This window comes from Bubalus kerabau, chromosome 3 (assembly GCF_029407905.1).
Source record: "Bubalus kerabau isolate K-KA32 ecotype Philippines breed swamp buffalo chromosome 3, PCC_UOA_SB_1v2, whole genome shotgun sequence".
NCBI lineage: Eukaryota > Metazoa > Chordata > Mammalia > Artiodactyla > Bovidae > Bubalus > Bubalus kerabau.
The window spans coordinates 32590739-32612218 of record NC_073626.1 but is presented as its reverse complement, the minus strand read 5'-3'; the positions used below and the strand labels follow the sequence as shown (position 1 = coordinate 32612218).

The 21480-nt window shown below is 42.9% G+C and overlaps 1 protein-coding gene across 2 annotated transcripts in view; it reads right to left on the bottom strand.

Moving 5' to 3' along the window:
- RCAN2 (regulator of calcineurin 2) overlaps positions 1 to 21480 on the bottom strand; it is a 285892-nt gene that overhangs the window by 13032 nt on the left and 251380 nt on the right. For both annotated transcript variants that reach the window (XM_055571274.1, XM_055571275.1), the window contains exons 3-4: positions 10311 to 10484; positions 9123 to 9294 (exon numbers count right to left, since the gene is read on the bottom strand). In XM_055571274.1, coding sequence (XP_055427249.1) covers positions 9123 to 9294; positions 10311 to 10484 — 346 coding nt within the window. The remainder of the gene's footprint in view (positions 1 to 9122; positions 9295 to 10310; positions 10485 to 21480) is intronic.

Here is a 21480-nt window from a genome sequence, read left to right as displayed (position 1 = left end):
TAGAAGATAAGCCATTTTAACATATTTTTCCCCCCAGGGAAAATTCTTCCAAAGAAGGCGGAAAATTAGGAATGCATGTCCCTGGCTCATAAATGTGCATCCCTCCCATGGTGGGGTGGTGACGTGCAGAGACTGTACTAAATGGAGCCCTGGGACTGGCTGTTTTATTTGCTTTCCATGTCTGTGATCAGAATACAGCAATTGCTGAACAAGAACTGGGGCTTATATAATGGTCACGCTACTGGCACCCCAAATATAGGTGTTCATCTATATTTTAAAAATGGAATTTTTCTCTACCTCAGAATCAATGAGCCTGGAATAGAAAATGTTTCTTCCTTATAAGTGACATGAATTAATGACATTTATTTTTCCCTTTGGGGAGAAACAATGTACACAGAGCAGCAAACCAGCAAAACTGCTTTACCATGGCATGTTTTGATGGACAAGAATTTGGAAAAAAAATCTAAATATAGCCAATGTACTTGAAACTCGAGCACGATTTTAAGCCCTCCTCTGCAGTTAACTAAAATTGATCTCTCTAACAAGAGCTAAAAATAGCAGGAGGAAAAAAGGGACCAGACAATGACTTTTCATATCTCTCCCTGCAGGCATTTCCAGTGACAATGAACTTGACCTTCCAGAACCATCCTAGAGAGCAGAACAGGCTGGCATTTTACATCCCACCTCTGACTGACCACCCATCTAGTGCCAGGAACATCTCTATTTGCCATTTTGCTGATGATAAGCTGTTTTGCTGGGCTGGGTTTTGTTTTTCCCGTTTTGTTTTGCATCCAAAAAGAACAGAAGACTATATTCTCTCTGGAGTCAGGAACAATAGGCATTATAAAATAAACAAAAGAAAATACCCAATTCATTCTCCACCAGAACAAAGCTCATCTTATTTTGTCCAGGGCATTGATAAATGATGTTCTGTTTGCTGTGCTTAGTCGCTTAGTTGTGTCTGACCCTTTGCGACCCCGTGGACTGGAGCCTGCCAGGCTCCTCTGTCCAGGCAAGAACACTGGAATGGATAGCCATTTCCTTCTCCAGCCCATCTTCCGGACCCAGGGATTGAATCCTGGTCACCTGCATTGCAGGTGGATTCGCTACCATTTGAGCCACCAGGGACACTCTGGGCTTCTGTAAATTCACCAGGGACATTATTATACATTTTAATTTACATATATTTATATACATATTATTTATATTAATTTATATGTATAAATATATATATTCTGTTTCAGAATCTTTTCCATTTTAGGTTTTATTACAAGATACTGATTATAGTATCTTGTAATACTGTGCTTTAAGTAGTCATTGTTGTTTATCTGTTTTATATCTAGTAGTGTATATCTGCTACACACATACACTCTGCTTATTTAACTTATATGCAGAGTACATCATGCGAAATGCCAGGCTGGATGAGGCACAAGCTGGAATCAAGATTGCCGGGAGAAATATCAACAACCTCAGATATGCAGATGACACCACCCTTATGGCAGAAAGCGAAGAAGAACTAAAGAGCCTCTTGATGAAACTGAAAGAGGAGAGTGAAAAAGTTGGCTTAAGACTCAACATTCAGAAAACAAAGATCATGGCATCTGGTCCCATCACTACATGGCAAATAGATGGGGAAAAATGGAAACAGTGAGAGACTTTATTTTCTTGGGCTGCAAAATCACTGCAGATGGTGACAGCACCATGAAATTAAAAGATGCTCATTCCTTGGAAAAAAAGCTATGAGCAACCTAGACAGCATATTAAAAAGCAGAGACATTACTTTGCCAACAAAGTAATGTCTAGTGAAGGCTATGGTTTTTCCAGTATTCACATATGGATGTGAAAGTTAGACTATAGAGAAAGCTGAGCACCAAAGATTTGATGCTTCTTAACTGTGGTGTTGGAGAAGACTCTTGAGAGTCCCTTGGACTGCAAGGAGATCAAACCAGTCAATCCTAAAGGAAATCAGTCCTGAATATTCATTGGAAGGGCTGATGCTGAAGCTTAAACTCTAATACTTTGGCAACCTGATGCGAAGAACTGACTCATCGGAAAAGACCCTGATGATGGGAAAGATCGAAGGCAGGAGGAGAAGAGGATGGGATGGTTGGATGGCATCACCAACTGGATGGACATGAGTGTGAGCAAGCTTTGGGAGCTGGTGATGGACAGGGAAGCCTGGCATGCTGCAGTCCATGGAGCTGCAACAAATCAGACACAACTGAGCGACTGAACTGAGTGTGTGTCTGTTAATCCCAAATTCTTGATTTATCCCTCCTCCAATCTTCCCCTTTTGGTAACCGTAAGTTTGTTTTCAATGACTGTGAGTCATTGTGAATTTCTTTTTTGTAATTCCATTTGTATCATTTTTTTTAGATTTCACGTATAAGTGAAACATATAATGTTTGTCTTTCTCTGTCTAACTATACTGAGTATGATAATCTCTAGGTCCATCCATGTAGCCATAAATGGCATTATTTCATTCTTTTTTATGGCTGAGTATATTCCATTGTATCTCTATACCACATCTTTTTCATTCATTCATCTGTTGACAGACACTTAGATTGCTTCCGTTTCTTGGCTATTGTAAATAGTGCTGCTATGAACATTGGAGGCCTGTGTCTTTCTGAATTACAGTTTTTGTCTTTTCCAGATATATGCCTAGGGGTGGGATTGCTAGAGCATGCGGTAGTTCTATTTTTAGTTTTTTAAGGAACCTCCATACTGTTCTCCATAGTGACTGCACCGATTTACATTCTCACCAACAGCGTAGGAGGGCTCCCTTTTCTCCACCCCCTCTCCAGCATTAACTATTTGTAGACTTCTTGATGATGGCTATTCTGACTGGTGTGATACTCATCTTGCAATTTTGATCTGCATAGAAAGCTTCTTCTGTTTTATATAGACCTGTCCTTTAAAGAGAACAGAGTATGGTGAATCTGATCCACACGTCCTGCTTGACATTAGAGGAAAACATCAAACTTGCCTTAAAGAGCCAAGGCCCTGCATATGCTTTAGGAAGTGCCAATAAGGAGAGAAATGAATTCTAAAGAAACAAATGTCTAAGTTGTCCTGTATTTTTTTAAAATATCCTTTTGCAACAATCTGGAATTGCTTCTAGAGAAATAATATTGTTTTTCAAGAGATCTCCCTGGTTTTTCAAACTCTGCACTCCTTAAGGCAAGGGTGTTGGCTCCATTCATCCTTTCTGTGTCTCACCAGGGTCAGAGGGACATATTTTAACTTACCAGCTGTGTAGCCTTTGGCAAATTACTTAGCTATTCTATGCCTCACGTTCCGCAGCTGTATAAATGAGGAGAATAACAACACCTTCTTGTAGAGTCGCTGAGAACGTTAAATGAGATAATCTATATAGTAAGGTGTTTAGAACAGTGCCTGACACACAGTAAGCCCCATATATCAGTTTTAGCCATTGTTTCTGTTTACATTTTTTCCCCTAATTTATCTATTTTACTTACTTTCTGTTCTGGATGAAAAACAGAACATATGGTCATGGAGACAGTGGTTAAAAATGTTTGAAATTGTGCCTCTCCTATCTTCCAGACTATGATCCTATTCTCAGTATCACAAACAGAACAAAGAGATGCTTCCCCACTGTTAGGTGGTCCTGGGCTCACACCGAAATCCATTAAGGATTTCAAAGGAAACCCACAAGCTTGGGTTTGATCACGGTCCTTTTGTGATTGCACTGTTCCCACCATGCTTGTTTCAAGAGCCTCTTTAGAAGCTCTGGGGAGCATGACTTGTCCCTCTCTGGAAGAGAGTCACTGGTGTTCCTTTCTTCAAGAACAAGGTGACGTTTTGTCCCTTTCTATCTGAGGCAAGACCTGTGTCCTCCCTCTCCCATTTACCCTCCATGAAAGGGTCTAAATAACACATTGTTGCCTTCCATTGGCAGCTACACGTGTCAAAGCTTCCACAAGCAAGCTGGTTTGCCAGTGACCCTGGACCCGAGGGCCATCTGATTCCAGACCCCTGCTCTGAAATGCTCTTTCTTTAGACTGACTCTTCCTCAGCATCCTTGGATTTCTGCATCCCTTCTCAGTCACTCAGCTGGACCAATTTAGCACCATTAGTCACTCCTCGGAAGGAAGCAAAACTCCATTCCTTTGATCATTTGAGTTGCTTTGCTCGCATTCTAATTTATGTCTCTACTCCTGGAACTAAGGTAGTCATCCTTAACATGGAATGACTTATAATTTGTTACTGAAATGATTCTGCCTAAGGATTAAAAATGAATTTTACGAAATCTTTTTTTTTTCTAAATGGAAATGCTAAAAGTCCTCTTGGTGGAGAAAACATTAATTTAGTGCTGCCTGACTCAGTCTGGCTAAAGCCATAAAACAGCAACAGTTTGCCAGCAAAGAAATTATCTCTGTGGGTGGGGGGAGGGGTGGGCAGTGGTGGGTAATAGGTCTGATTCATTCATTCAGTATTTATAGAGCATCTACTATGTGCAAACTGCTATCAGGCACTGGGAATACCAAAATGAATAAAACATGCATTCTCCCCTCAGAAAAGCAGGGGAGACAGAAAGATGAACAATAGAAAATTACCAGAAGGGGAAGTGAGCATTAGTGGAAAGTGGCAGGGGACTGAAGTAATTCCCGGCCATGGCACCTGGTTGGGGAGGGGGCAGAGGTGTGGGTCGGGGGACTCAGTGTGTGGTCCTGCTCTCTCATCACTGCAGCTGAAACGGCGGCCAGAGACCCAGGCTTCTACTAGAATCTGTGTGAGATTTTCAGTTCAGTTGTTGGATATAAATCGGTTATCTGTGTGGAGTGTAGAAGCCTTAAGGACACCGGAAAAGGACATGTGGATAACGAGATGAAGAGAAACAACCTTAAACTGCTGACAAACAATGGAGAAAAAGAGAAAGAGAAGACACCCAAACTGCAGCTGTTCTACAGGACATGGTGTCAGTCAACTGTAAAGAGCCGGAGACCCTCCATATTCACTCTTGCACACACAGCACACAGGCCTTTATTTACACACTTACCAGGCTCTGGGTCAGCCTTTCTGGAAGTTACGATGGTGTTAGAGGTGACTGTCAATGCAGATTTGGGCTAAATGTTCTGCCCGTCTCAGAGCAGAGAGCCCACCCAGGCAGCCAGGATCCTCAGTAGAGGCCTTTGGATCGGGCCAAGTGGTGGTCAGAAGAGCCAGGGACATCTGTCTCTGCCTCCAACCAGCTGTGTCACCTTGGGCAAAGGCACTCACCCCTCTACTGCTCAGTGGTCTGATCTGGAAAATGGGGATATTAACAGGAGCCTATGTCTGTGTTGACTGCACAGCAGGGTACTTCAAAGCTGCTAGATTTACTTAGTGAAGTAAATTTAAGACTCTTGAGAGTCCCTTGGATAGCAAGGAGATCCACCCAGTCCATCCTAAAGGAAATCAACCCTGAATATTCATTGGAAGGACTGATGCTGAAGCTGAAGCTCCAACACTTTGGCCACCTGATGCAAAAAGTGGACTCGTTGGAAAAGATGATGCTGGGAAAGATTGAAGGCAGGAGGAGAAGGGGACAACAGAGGATGAGATGGTTGGATGGCATCACCAACTCAATGGACATGAGTTTGAGCAAATTCCAGGAGATAGTGAAGGACACGGAAGCCTTGTGTGCTGTCATCCATGGGGTTGCAAAGAGTCGGAAACGACCGAGTGACTGAACAACAACAACCAAAGGGAAGGTGACGGTCACAGGTTAAGCCGTAAAATTAAGGCAAAAGGCAAGCATTTTTTAACACTATTGATAAATTATTCACAATTCTAAAAATAAGCCCTCTTTTTTTCTGTCTCTGTAAGGTCATTTTCCTCCTACTTCCTTGCTCCTCTGTACCATGTTCTATGAGCATACCTTCCGAGGCCTGATCCCACTGCCTACACTCCTGCCTCTCTCAGTCCCAGGTTACACTGGTCCTGGCCGTGGCCTCAGACCAGGGACTCAGCTCCATGATCCAGTGAGGTGGTCTGAGACTTGCCCTTGTCTTTCTTTTGCATCATGCTCTGTGAACATTAACTATAAATCAATTTTCTTTCTGGCTCTAGATTAGAAATGATTTGAATTTACTGGATTACAGGCTCCAAGTGAGAGGACCTGAGGCCAGCTGGGATGTGAACATCTGACTTAGCCTGGGCCTCCTTTATAGAGAGTGAAATAGGAAGAGTACTGCCATGGGACCCTGGTCCCGTCACTGGCGAGTCATTCCTGCTTCCCTCTCAGGGCCTCAGGTTCCCCTCATGTGAAACACAAGTTGGCAGTGACCCCCTACGTCCTCTAAGTGTGCTCAGTTGCTCAGCAGTGTCCATCTCTTTGTCTCCCCATGGACTGTAGCCTGCCAGGCTCCTCTGGCCATGGGATTCTCCAGACAAGAAGGCTGTAGTGAGTTGCCATTTCCTTCTCCAGGGGATCTTCCTGACCCAGGGATCGAACCTGCATCTCTTGAGTCTCCTGCATTGGCAGGCAGATTCTTTACCACCAACCCTACCTGGGAATCCCTAGGCCCTCTAGCCGAGACCTCAGTGATTCTATGTAGAGCTCTGTTTGCTAACATTCAAAACAGCTGCACAAGATGTTCAACTGTGTTCTTATTAAAATCTTGGCAGTCAAACCAGCAGCTTGAAGGACAGCAGCTTCCATGGTCCTGCTTTTAAAGTGATCTGAGTGGGACTTCCCTGGTGGTCCAGTGATTAAGAATCCACCTACCAATGCAGGGGACCTGGGTTTGAGTCCTAGTCCGGGAAGATCCCACATGCTGAGAGAAACTAAGCTCCTGTGCCACAACTACTGAGCCTGCGCTCCAGAGCCCAGGGCTGCAGCTACTGAAGCCGAGTACCCTAGAGCCCGTGCTCCACAACAAGAGAAGGCACCGCAATGAGAAGCCCGCATGCCGCGACTAGAGAGTAGTCCCCGCTTACTGCTACTAGAGAAAGCCTGTGTACAGCAATGAAGACCCAGCACGGCCAAAAATAATAAATAAATAAAATTAAATTGAAAAATAAAGTATCCTGAAATGACTAGGGGAAATGGGTCACAGGCTTGGCTTCAGCAAACCTGATTTATTTCACACACTCTACAACATCTGCACATATCACACACATGGCTCTCTTGGGAGAAAGTCATGGGATGGGAGTGCATATGCTCGGAATTCCTGTATGTGGACCAGACTTTCAAGGAAATCACATTCCACAAACATCTCCCTTATGATTACTTCTTTTATCAGCCTATCTTGGTGGTTGGATACCTCCTGCTTCTCAGTAGTTGAAACCAATAGCTATTTTAAAGGCTCCGAGAAGCTGAATGACTAGACAGTGATTACAAAGAAACTCCCCAAAGACACTGCTGTTGAAAGTGCTGTAATCTAACTTTAAGGACACACGTGGGACAGCCAGTAATTCTCTTGCAGGGAGTAATTATTCATCACATCAGCCTCATATCAATCTGAAGACCCAGTAGGATGATCAGCTTTTCCTGAATTGCCTGGGAATTTCTTGGTTTTAGCATCACAAGTTCCCAGGAATCCCCTAAGTCTGAGGGCACCAAGACAGTGGGTCACACTCATACTCAGGATTCTTAAATTACAGTGTATGCAACAATCAATTTTTTAAAAGTGAAGGTGAAAGTCAAGTTAGTCATGTCTGACTCTTTGAAACCCCAGGACTGTAACCTCCTTGGCTCCTCTGTCCATGGGATTTTCCAGGGAAGAATACTGGAGTAGGTAGCCATTCCCTTCTCCAGGGGATCTTCCTGACCCGCAGATCAAACTCTAGTCTCCAGCATTGCAGGCAGACTCTACCGTCTGAGCCACCATGAAAACCCATATGTGTTATTAAAACTTGAGATTTCTGGGGTGAGAGATACTAATGCCAAAGGTTTTCCTTATCTAAGAAATACTGATAAGAACTTATAAATTTATCATCCCTGGCATTTGGCTACCAATGGTTCTTAAACTCATCTGCACATCAGAATCACCTGGGGAGATTTTTTAAAAAATACTGATGCTTGATTTGATCCAAATCAATTAAATTAGAATTTCTGGGGTGTGCACTCAGCCCCCTTTCACACTGTGGGAACCACCACATACAAGAATACATACAAGAATATTAACTACAGCTTGGATTGTAATGGCAAGAAACTGGAAACCATCTGATCGGCCATCAGCAGGAGAGTGGATGAACGCCTAGTGGCCATGGTCTTGCCCAGTGGAATACTGCGCCACAGTGAAAATGAGAGCATCCAAGCTCCAGGTACCAACAGTGGAACAAAATGAGCATAGATTTTTTCTAAAGTTAAAGGCTAATGTGACTGGCTTGCCTGGGGGTCTTAGAGGTGTCACTTTGCAGGTAGATTGCTTTGTAGCCAAGGATTTTTCTGGGCATACTGTGGCAGCAGTAAAACAAGGTTGCACAGTCTAGAAGCCTTGTGCCAGCTGGTAGAACTCATTTTGCCTGTTTTGCAACCTTAAAATATCTGCATTGCAATCCAGAAGCTGGGACTGACATTTTAGTGCCAGTTCCTGAGTTGCTTTTGAACAGGTACAAAGTCTGATGCTGCGTTTTCATTCATCATCCCTCTGACTGTCTACGTACAGAGATAAATTCATTAGAAATGCAGATGTTGGACTTCCCTGGTGGCTCAGTGGTAAAGAATCTGCCTGCCAATGCAGGAGACACAGGGGTTCAATCCCTGGTCCTGGAAGATCCCACATGCTGAGAAGCAACTAAGCCTGCGTGCCTCAGCTACTGAGCGTGTGCTCCAGAGCCCAGGAATCGCAACTACTGAGCCCACGTGCTGTAACTACTGAAACCCTTGCACCCTAGAGCCTGTGTTCTGCAACAAGAGAAGCCACTGAAATGAGAAGCCCTCCCACTGCAACTGGAGGGTAGCCTTGCTTCACCACAACTACAAAAAAGCCCGCAAAGCAACAAAGAACCAGCACAGCCAAAAATAAATATATAAATTCACACTTTAAAAAAAATATGAGATAAAAGGAAATGCAGATGTTACAAAGAACCCAGGATTTTAGGATGGTTCATCTTGTTTGACTTTTCTAAGTGGCTGCCAAATGTTTATTTCCAGAAAGGGCCCCAGAGCTTACCTGGTCCTAGTTTGGCCACGGCATAGAGGAGGTCATAGTTAAGGACTGGTGTGGCATCGCTGATGGGCTGCCAGCCGACGGGCGGAGAGGCAGGGGGTGAGATGAGGAACTGTTTGGCAGGCTGTGGTGGAGCCAAATGCAGTTTGTCTCCGTCTGTCTCTGGAGTCTGAACCTTTCAAACACGGGAGAAATGAAGGCCCATTATTTATTTTGGCCTCGGATATGCTGTGCTGTTCCACTGAGATGCAGAGCCTGGCCTTTAGCCTGTGACAAATGAACCAATGAGCCAGGCTGCAATAATAATGACTACTGACCACTCAGTCATCTTACTTGATTCTTGAAACAGTGGATCTCAGCCTTCAACTGCATAAGAATGACCTGGGAAGCTTATTAAGACAGAGTGCTGACCCCCACTCCTGGAGTTTCTGAGTCAGTTGATGGGGTCAGGGCCAGAGAATCTGCATTGCTAACAAATTCCCAGGTGATGCTGATGCTGCTGGTCTCCAGACCTTTCCTTTCCTTCCCTTCTTTCTCTCCTCTCTGTGTCCCTCCCCTCCTTCCCATCCTTCCTTCATATCCTCTTTCCTTCCATCTATTTCTCTCCCTTCCTCTCTCTTTCTCTTTTAATTGAGGTGATATTCACATAACTTGAAATTAAGCCATTTTAAATTGAACCATTTTGGTGGCATTTAGTCTACGCTCAGTGCTGTGCAATCACCACTCCTATCGAGATTCAAAGTATTTTTATTACTCCAATGGAAACCCTGGACCCATTAAACAGTTACTACCATTTCTGTGATGAGCCCATTCTTATTACAAGTATTAGCTGGTCTTTATTGGGCATTCATTTACCAAATGCTAAGCACTTTAACACATAATAAGTCATTTAATCCTCATGATAGTGTAAGAAGTATGTCATCATCCCCATTTTACAGATGGGGAAACTGAGGTCCAGTGAGGTTATATAACTTGCCTAGATTAGAACCAAGGCTGTTGTGGGCACTCAGAGCCTGTTTTCTAAACCACTATGCTGTCCCGGTCTGGGAATCATGATATAAATTTATTTTTTAGTGAACTAATCATAGACTACAAAGCAATCTGAAAGTAGCAAGGGCCTCATTTACTTTTTGAAAAGGTAAAAAGACAATGTAGGGCAGATGGATTAACTCTGGAAAAGAATGATCTTACCTGGGCAAAGTAGAGTTTTAACTTTTTCCCTCTGAACTGGGTTTCATGAAGCTCTATCCTGGCTCGGGCTGCAGATTTGGGATTGCTAAAGTTTATTCGGACACGTCTGAAACTCTTAAACAGCTGGAACGTCACACAGTCATCGTAAGTCCGGAACAGACCCTCAAATTTCTCCTGATAAAAACAAACACAGAGAAAAATCCATTGATCACATATCTGGTACAATGCCAGATCTGACAAAAACAAATGAGCAAGTAAATAAATAGGCCCTTCCTAACATAAAATTCAAACAGAACACTGTAACATATTTTTTTCACCTGTTGATCTGTTACCAGGTGTTAAACATGCCTGTGGATGTTAAACATCCACATGTTAAACATGTGGATTCTGTCATAGAGTTCATAATCTGGGTCCAGGGATTCATAGGAAATAAGTGAATGGAGTTGGAAATGCATGACAAATTGACAATTATGTTGAGTGTTTCAACACAGATGTATCTGTCTCTGGGATGGGTATCATAACCGTCAAAGGTTCTCAAAGGTTCTCAAAGGAGTCCATTATCTCCAAAATATTAGATCTACTGAGTGAAGCATGTGGTCAACATTGCTAGTGATCGTCAAGTTTGAGGACACTGTTCTTGCCTAAAAATATAAGAGCTCTGCTACTGCTAAGTTGCTTCAGTCGTGTCCGACTCTATGCGACCCCGTAGACAGCAGCCCACCAGGCTCCCCCATCCCTGGGATTCTCCAGGCAAGAATACTGGAGTGGGTTGCCATTTCCTTCTCCAATGCATGAAAGTGAAAAGTGAAAGTGAAGTCGCTCAGTCGTGTCCGACTCTTAGCGACCCCATGGACTGCAGCCTACCAGGCTCCTCTGCCCATGGGATTTTCCAGGCAAGAGTACTGAAGTGGGGTGCCATTGCCTTCTCCAATATAAGAGCTCACACGACCCCAAACACTAACACTTTTCTACTAGTCAGGCAGTGCCATGTGATTAGTTCTGGCCAATGAAATGGGTACTGAGGCAGGAAAGCCCTTTAGAAAATTTGCAGCCTCTTTTCCTGAAGATGCCATGTGCTCCAGACGGTAGGAGAGTCAGAATAGGATTCTCCTCAGCCTGGGTTCCTGAGTGGCTCTGTGGGGCAGAAACACCTTCTTCCCAAATCCCACCCCACATAGCTGACTTTGCCTCAACAAAGGAAATGAACTCTCTACTGTATTAAACTGAGATTTGTGAATTAGTTTATTCCTGCAGCACCACAAAGCCTATCACAAAGCAATAATTAAAAATTTTTGGTTTGATACAAACTTCAATTCAACTGAACAAATATCTATTCAATGCTTACTTTGTACAAAGGATAGTCTCTGAGTTTTAGGAGGATACAGAAGTGAGAATCATTTTGTTCCAACTCTCAATGATCTAATAATCTAGGTGACAGGCAGGCAGACACAAATAAGAGAACATCCATAAGACTGGTAAAAGACATAAAAGGAAAACTAAAAAAAAATATATGAACACCATCTATCTGGTTCCTCTTAGCTTCAAAAAAAAAAAGATTATTATGAGAAACAAAAACAGTGCATGTTAAGATACTCTGTGTTCTTAATGGAGAAATAACAACTAAGGAAATAACTTCTTTTTTAAAAAATGGTTGATTTTTTCATTTCTACAGTAAAGGATATTTTGTCATAAGGGTGAGTTCAAGTAGGAATGAAGATGCATGAAAGATTAATACGGCAAGATTCACTGCACTTGGATTTGTAAGGGACCTAAGAGATAATTAACTCAGCCTTTCCCTTCTCAACTCCATCATTTTACAAATCAGGACCCTGAGGTGTGAAGAGATGAGGACCTGCCCACCGTCACACAGGCTGTTGCTGGCAGAGCCAGAACCAGAATACAGAGATGCTTTCAATTACATCAGTAATTACCCTGCTAGATTCCTGCATTAATAAAAGCAAGAGATGGAGAGCAATAAGCTACCCCAGGCTCTTGTGTGACCACATCTAAGAGAATCGACAAGGTGATGTACGGTGAGAGAACCACTGCCCTCCGAAGCTGCATGGGAAGAGGGACTCGAATGTCCGGCAAGGTCTTCCTGCCTCTTGCACAACCAAGTGCACTGGTCTCAGACCCTCAAGACCAAGGCTTGTGATCCTTCCAAAGGCTGCTGCCCATTTCTGAGATTCTCCATTGTGTTGTCGACCATGCGTGCATTTGTGCTAAGTCGCTTCAGTTGTCTGACTCTTTGTGACCCTGTAGAATGTAGCTCACCAGGCTCCTCTGTCCATGGGATTTTCCAGGCAAGAACACTGGAATGGGTTGCCATGCTCTCCTCCTGGGGATCTTCCTGACCCAGGGATTGAACCTGTGTCTCCTGTGACTCCCGCATTGCAGGTGGATTCTTTATCACTGAGTCGTGGGGGAAGCCCATGACCCGCCACAGTTCCTCTCATTTTGACTCATGTCTATATAGTTGTTCTCTTTTTTGTATGCATGTATTAGCTTTTTTTTTGTTTGTTTAGATATAAGGATGTTTATTGAAACACGGCCATGGCAATTTTTTTAAAAAAAGAATTTGAATGTCATGAATGGGGAAACTTTCAAGTATTTTTTTCACATTCTTTAAATTGAATAAAAGAGTTTTTACATTCTATCATGCTTTACAATTTTCAGAAGTTTCACACAGATGATTTCATGTAACGCCATTATACCCCTTTTCAAAACAACTTTATTTTTTTTTTCCAGTCTCATGACATTTGTGGAGATATTTGAGGGGTTCTCTCTTCCCTTTTCAGGCTCTGTTCTTACTCCTCTTTCTCTAGCAAGAACAAAACAGAAATCTTTCCTTGTTTGTTCCTTGGGTGGTTTTTATTCTCCAATCTCAACACTTGGGATGAGCCAACTCCCGGCCTGGGGGGCCTCAGTCATGAATCCCAGGGGGCTTTCTTTTGATTTATTTATTTATAAAGTCTTAACAAATTTTATTGACTTATTTATTGACTGTGCTGCATCTTCATTGCTGTGCGGGCTTTTCTCTAGTTGCAGCGAGCAGGGGCTACTCTATAATTGCAGTGCTCAGGCTTCTTGTTGCAGTAGCTTCTCCTGTTGGTGAGCACGGGTTGGCTCAGTCAGTTTCGGTTTCCGGGCTCTAGAGCACATGATCCATAGTTGTGGTGTACGGGTTTAGTTGCTCAGCAGGGTGTGGGGTGTTGCTAGACCAGGCATCGAAACAGTGTCTCCTGCTTTGGCAGGCAGATTCTTCACCACTGAACCAGCAGGGAAGCCTCCCCAGGGGGCTTTTTAAGGCATTCCCCTCCCCCCCCCCGCCACCCACCCAACTACTGTGTTTTCCTGAACAAGTATCCTGGTGAATAAAATGCTTTCTGGTTCCTTGCAAGAGGAAATAGTCTCACCAGGCAAAATCCAAGATGGCGGTTTGATTAATTTGAGACTTTTCAGGAATGGAAGGAATTAAATGAAAGCTCTTATCTCTATCTTTTAGGACAAAATCTGTAGGTTTTCTTTGTGGCTCTAGGAGTTTCTAGACTGGAAACTCCAGTCTAGGAGTTTCCTTCCTATCCTGCCCCTACCCTCACCCCCACGCCAGGACCTCAGCATAGGTGTTAAGACCAGCCTTGGAGGGAGAGGGGTTTTTTCCATGGAGTCTAATTCTTTACTTTTTGTTTCATACTTCTTTATGCTCACACCTCAGCTGTTTGGCCTCAAGAGCCTGAATTAGGAGGAAGGAATGGAGGAGGCCAGGCTTCAGGCTTAGGGCAGGGGTGACATGAATATCAGATGTCAGAGATGACTGATTGTTTTCTCCACTACTTCTCCAAAGAGGGCTCCAGGTAGCAAGCTGGAGATGGGAGGTGAAAGAAGGCTCTTTGTTATGTCTTGTTTTGGGCTTAGACTAAAAACAAAAGAAAGTCTTCCACCAGACCTGGGGTGTGTCCCAGAGCTCAGAGACCAGGGTTTTCACTGGCCCATCTGGAGCCCACTTCTACAATGATAATAATAATAAGCAACGAACTTTCACTTGGCTTGTCCACTCTGCACACGTCTTTTGAGTTCTTGCAGTGTCGAGGATGACAATTGGCCAAGCGTTGGGAATTTGCTGGTCATCTCTATTTTTTCCTCTAGTGGCATGACAAGCATTTCATTTGCTAAGGCAGCAGGATGCCAGACCAAACTGGTGAGAGGCAGATCCAACTCAGTGAAGGTGCCAGGTGTATCCTTAGGCAAAGCGGTGACTTGATCAGAGCAAGTCCCGGGGGTCCTCCACCTGGTTTTACAGCAAATCATCTATGGCTTTGATGCCCAGGTTCCCACCAGGGACACGGTAATATTTTTTTGTCCTCTGGCTGCCAGTTTCTTCCAGCCTGGTATTCCACAAACTCAATAAATTCATTTCCTCAACAGTTAATCTCATTTCAGCCACTGGTTTGCATAAAGCTCTACAGCAGTGATCTCAAACTCTAGTTTCTGGACTTCTCCACACACATAAATAAATGATAGAGGATCCTAAAGAACTGTGGTTTTATTTTTCAGTTTATTTTATTGACGTATACTTGATTTACAGTGGTGTGTTAACTTTTGCTGTGCAGCAAAGTGATTCAGTTATACATATATATATATATATATCATTCCAATCCCAAAGAAAGGCAATGCCAAAGAATGCTCAAACTACCGCACAATTGCACTCATCTCACACGCTAGTAAAGTAATGCTCAAAATTCTCCAAGCCAGGCTTCAGCAATACATGAACCATGAACTTCCTGATGTTCAAGCTGGTTTTAGAAAAGGCAGAGGAACCAGAGATCAAATTGGCAATATCCGCTGGATCATGGAAAAAGCAAGAGAGTTCCAGAAAAACATCTATTTCTGCTTTATTGACTATGCCAAAGCCTTTGACTGTGTGGATTACAAAAAACTGTGGAATATTCTGAAAGAGATGGGAATACCAGACCACCTGATCTGCCTCTTGAGAAATTTGTATGCAGGTCAGGAAGCAACAGTTAGAACTGGACATGGAACAACAGACTGGTTCCAAATAGGAAAAGAGTACATCAAGGCTGTATATTGTCACCCTGTTTATTTAACTTAGATGCAGAGTACATCATGAGAAATGCTGGCCTGGAAGAAACACAAGCTGGAATCAAGATTGCCGGGAGAAATATCAATAACTTCAGATATGCAGATGACACCACCCTTATGGCAGAAAGTGAAGAGGAACTAAAAAGCCTCTTGATGAAAAAGTTGGCTTAAAGCTCAACATTCAGAAAACGAAGATCATGGCATCTGGTCCCATCACTTCATGGGAAATAGATGGGGAAACAGTGGAAACAGTGTCAGACTTTATTTTTCTGGGCTCCAAAATCACTAAAGATGGTGACCGCAGCCATGAAATTAAAAGACGCTTACTCCTTGGAAGGAAAGTTATGATGAACCTAGATAGCATATTCAAAAGCAGAGACATTACTTTGCCAACAAAGGTTCGTCTAGTCAAGGCTATGGTTTTTCCTGTGGTCATGTATGGATGTGAGAGTTGGACTGTGAAGAAGGCTGAGCGCCGAAGAATTGATGGTTTTGAACTGTGGTGTTGGAGAAGACTCTTGAGAGTCCCTTGGACTGTAAGGAGATCCAACCAGTCCATTCTGAAGGAGATCAGCCCTGGAATTTCTTTGGAAGGAATGATGCGAAAGCTGAAACTCCAGTACTTTGGCCACCTGATGCGAAGAGTTGACTCATTGGAAAAGACTCTGATGCTGGGAGGGATTGGGGGCAAGAGGAGAAGGGGACAACAGAGGATGAGATGGCTGGATGGCATCACTGACTCTATGGATGTGAGTCTCAGTGAACTCCTGGAGTTGATGATGGACAGGGAGACCTGGCGTGCTGTGATTCATGGGGTCGCAAAGAGTTGGACACGACTGAGCGACTGATCTGATCTGATGTTTGTATATATATATATATATGTATGTATGTATATATATATATATATATATATACATTCTTCTTCATATTATTTTCCATTATGGTTTATTTAGGATTTCAAATACAGTTTCCTGTGCTGTACAATAGGACCTTGTTTTGTATCCATCCTATGTTTAAGAGTTTCTTGTTTGTGCTCAGTCTTTCCATCATGTCTGACTCTTTGAGACCCTATGGCAGCCCACCAGGCTCCTCTGTCCATGGAACTTTTCAGGAAAGAATCCTGGGGTCGGTTGCCGTTTTCTCCTCCAGGGGATCCTCCCAGCCTAGAGACTGAACCTGCATCTCCTGGGGCTTTTGCATTGCAGGTGGATTCTTTATCCATTGAGCCACTGGGGAAGCCCATATAATAGTTTGCAACCTGTTAATCCTAAACTCCCAATCCATCCCTCCCTAGTGCAGCTTAGAGCATCCTAAAACATTTTCTCAAGTCACCCATTGTATTTTCATACACCACAGAATGACTTTAAATGGACATCCCATTTTGTTATTCAGATTATTGAAAAGGCATGTGCTCAAGAATAAAGACTGATAAAAATAAACAACTTTTATGGCTTCATCAAGGACATTCTGAAGTAAAATTGGTATTTTTATTTATTGCACTCCTTTTCCTTTTTTAAATAAAAACTTTGAGTGTGTAGTTGTGAAAAATACAAATACTAATAGTATAGTTCAATGGCACTGCATTGATTCATGCCAAAGTACCAGCAGTTTTATCCACATTTGCTTTTGCACCATGGATGTAAGTGTCAACATGGCTGAAGAAGCAAATAATGTCTTAGTATCATTATTATTAAAATATCAATAGTTTTGGTCTCATGGGATATGGTCTTGGGAACTCCCAGGAGTCCATAGACCACCCTTCGAGAGCTGCTATACAGTAGGTCTAGTGAGACTCTTAAGGGTACAACATGATGGAGGTCAAAGGATGGTCTGCCTCCATTTGAGTGATGCCCTGGGGATATGTGTTGTCAAGAGTAATCTAGGATTTGGCACGGGGAGGATGTTGAGGAGTTATTTTAGAACATAAATTGTACTCTCAGGAAAATTAACAAGGAGCTCTAGAGAAGAAAGTGAGAGAGGCTAGGAGAAGGACCTTGTAGGAAAAGAAGGACCAGGGATGAAGAGTGGAGCTGGATGGGACATGAATATTGGGGAGGATGCTGTGTCAACTGGGGGTATTCTGACTAATGTGCACCCTTAGCAGGGTAGACGAGATAACCAGCAAGGAAGTGTGCGGTAGCTGGAAGGACCATGTAGGTCTGGGGTGCTTGGGGTCCAAAGAATAATTTGGTATTTTTACCCTCATCAATTTTTATCAGCTTCATTCTTTATGTAGCAAGAACTACAAGGTGCACATAAAGACATTCCAGGCAGTATGCCTGAAAGTTGTGAAAGTGACTTATAGAGAATGTAGACCCACGCAAACTCAGGTCTTATTTGAAATCAAATAATTCTATGGTTTCAAATATGAACACTTTGGAGTTTAAAAATTTCTACCTTTAAATCTAATTGCTTTTCTTGAGTGGTCTGGACAGTGCTGAGACAAGTGTAGATGAATTGCTACCACTGGAACCATTTATTGCTTTGCCCAGAGAATTTCACTGCAATTTTCCTTTAATCTTCTTATTTCATCTCTGTTATAATTACTCCTTTATTTATTAAGTGTGCCCTACATTATAAAAGATTCTAACATGGCTTATAAAGACATGGAAGAATGAAATAAAATGAAATGGAAATTGAATAGAGAGAAAGAAGAAAACAAGAGTAGAAAGATAAAGCCAAAAAGGAGGACTCTTCAGAAAAAGTGAAAAGCTTCTCATCTGGTCTTGATTATCTGCCATGGGTGGGCCAACGTTTTTCCTCTGATTTTTCTCAAAGTTGACATGATATGGTCATCCTCATCAGTTATGCAATTCTCAGGGCCAATAAGGCAAAGTTGAGGCTGGCCTGAAAACCAGCAGAAAGGTCTGCCCATGGTCCTCATACAGAAGCTCTGATGATATAGAGAATATCTATATAACATCTGCTGCCCTTAGATATTATAGAACACAGACCAAGTAGCAGGCGATCTGTTAATAGTTTCCAATCAAAATGGAAGCAACAATTATTTTTTAAATCAACAGCTTTTAACAGAGTCCCCAAAGACTTAGGAAGTGATCAATAGATTCTACTTAATTGGTTGATACAAAATCCCAAGGTATTTTATAAACTATTAGAATGCTGAAATATTACCTTCAGTTTAATTCTAAACTGAATTAACAAACAGCCTATAGATAACTGAATAAACAGACAGCCTATAGATAAACAATATCATATAATATATCATCTCATTAAATCCTCACTAACGGCCCCTTTGTGGAAGAGTTGGAATTACTATTATCCTGAGTAACATATGAAAGCCAAAGAAGTGAATGACCTTTGCAGAATCACCTAACTAGTTAGCAAAAAACAGAGCTAGTATGCTCAAGTTGTTTATACTACAGCTATATCATGGATGATATGCAAACAAGTGAGGAGTCTGAAAAACCAGAATGAGAAAACCAGCTTGCCTTGTCCATCCAGAAGAACAGTCTTGACCTTGAAAACATGGCTGCCAGAGAAATCCAATGATGCCTCTATCTGCTTTCCAAACGATTCTTTTTATACCTTTATATAATTTTTCAATTTTCTCACTTATGATCCCTTTGGGTATAAATTATCTTCATAAGAATTCAGCTTCCCTCAAAACCACAAGGCTCTCATCTGTCGTCAGGTAATACCTCCCAGAAACTGCCGAAGTGAAATAATTCATTTAGGTTTATCACCTCTCAATGGATGCCCCGGATGAGCCCTGTGCAAATCCCATGTTTAAGGATCATACTGGATTTTATAGGCTGCTCAGGAGGGCCTTCTGTCAAAAGGACTGTTACTGTAAATCTTCTGTAATGCAGACTCCTTATGTGAGAGGCATAACTAGGCCTGCTTGGAGGAATTGTTTTTCATCTGGATTTTAACTTGTCAGGATTCCTTAGGCCAGGCAGACTTCTGCTAAATCATGCTTTGTTCCCTTTGTGATTCTGATATTACCAAAATAAAAAAAAATCACTGCAAAAGGAGGCTCTCAACCCTTCCTTGCTGATAAAAGAAGTGGACAGACCTCATGTCACATAGAAGCTCAAAAATAGTTCACAAAGCCTTGATCCTTTTCCAGTGGAGTCCTTGTGAGAAACAAAGACCTAAAACTCAGATCCAAACTCCAAAAGGAGCTGCTCTGTCCTAAAACCTCATGGATTCATCACCTCTTTAGGCAGAATGCTTTCTGTGGCCTGTGTTGGTTCTGTTCTTTCATTCCCAACAGCAACCCTAAAGTTCACAGAGACTGGATAACACTGCCATTTGAGCATCCATTTTTACTCCTCTTTTTGTTTTTTAATTTTAAATGTGAGAGCAAGGAGATCAAGCCAGTCAGTCCTAAAAGAAATCAACCTTGAGTATTCATTGGAAGGACTGATGCTGAAGCTCAGGCTCCAATACTTTGGCCACCTGATGCAAACAGCCGAATCATCGGAAAAAAGACCCTGATGCTGGGAAAGATTGAAGGTGGGAGGAGAAGAGGGTGACAGAGGAGGAGATGGTTGGATGACATCACTGACTCAATGGACATGAGTTTGAGCAAACTCCAGGAGATAGTGAAGTACAGGGAAGCCTGGCGTGTTGCAATCCATGGGGTTGCAAAGAATTGAACACGACTGAGAAACTGAACAACCACTTTTTAAAAAAATTTTGAGGCCACGCCACATGGCACGTGGGACCTGTTCCCTGACCAGGGATAAAACCCACATCCCTTGCACTAGAGGCCCCGAGTCTTAACTACTGGACCACCAGAGAAGTCCCCATTTGTACTCCTCTTTAGTTAAGAAAGTCTCTGTGTCTCTGCTTCCAAGCTGCCATCTATGCATTTAGAACCAGAAAAACAAAGGTCCCCAAATGCCTCCAAAACTAAGAAACTATACAAGGGCTAGAAACTGGATTGACCTTGGAACAGGGGTGAGTCTAGGTATTGCGCAGTCTGAAGTTTATACAACTTGGGAAGCCCTCTTGAAGCAAAATAATGCAAAATTAGGCACGAACTTGGAATTTGTTTTTTAGGATAAGAGCAAAAAGTAAATTCATAACCAATAACTTTTGCAAAATTTACAAACTATAGGTAACCATGGGAACAGGTTACAGGGCCCTACCAGGGACCTGGTAGAGACCCATGCAAATGAGGGCCCTAAAGCTGCAACTTCATTCATTTCCCAGGAAGTAGGACCAAGAGAATGACAAGTCTCCTGGGCCATCACCAAGTAGTCAGGAGTCTAGGTTTGCAGAACAGCTAAAACAAGTATAATGCTTATGTAACTCTGGGCTGATGACGTTCATTTCCCTAAATGTTTGAATCACCAGGATGAGAGCCAAGAAAATCGAATCTGCAAAGTTTTAGCCCATGTCTCATATTATAGATGACTGCTTTCCTGCTGCACTCGAATTAATTTTGTATATACCCAAGATGGAGACCTGAGGAGGAACAAGGAAAGGGGTTGCTTAGACCCTGTCCTGCAGCTGCTCAGTATGGGGTGGTAAGAGGGCTTCCCTGATGGTTCAGATGGTAAAGAATCTGCCTGCAATGCAGGAGACCAGGGTTTGATCCCTGTGTTGGGATGATCCTCTGGAGAAGGGAATGGTTACCCACAAGAGAATGGCTACCCACTCTAGTATTCTTGCCTGCAGAAGTCCATGAACAGAGGAGCTTGACAGGCTACAGTCCATGGGATTGCAAAGAGTTGGCCATAACTGAGTGACTAACACACATAAGTGCTAGATTGGGGGACCAAGAGAGGAGCCTACAGCTGGCATTGTCTGCATGCTTAGGACCCTTGAACAGCGACTGCCCCACACCAGCTGGGTGAGTAAGACCCTCCCAGCACCTGATTGCAGGGCTTGTTCTAGTGGGTCTCACTGTCCCATCAGTGAGACCAGGGGGTTACGGAGTCTGGCTGTGCCAAGCAAGATACCATTTGTGGATGTCTGCATGCTTCCCTCCAGCCCCAGGACACGGGTAAGCCCTCCAAGGGGTCTCTGAACCCTAGCTATAGCTGTAGGGACTAGCAGGGAGGACCACCCTCACCTGTACTAGGGATGGAGAGGGAGT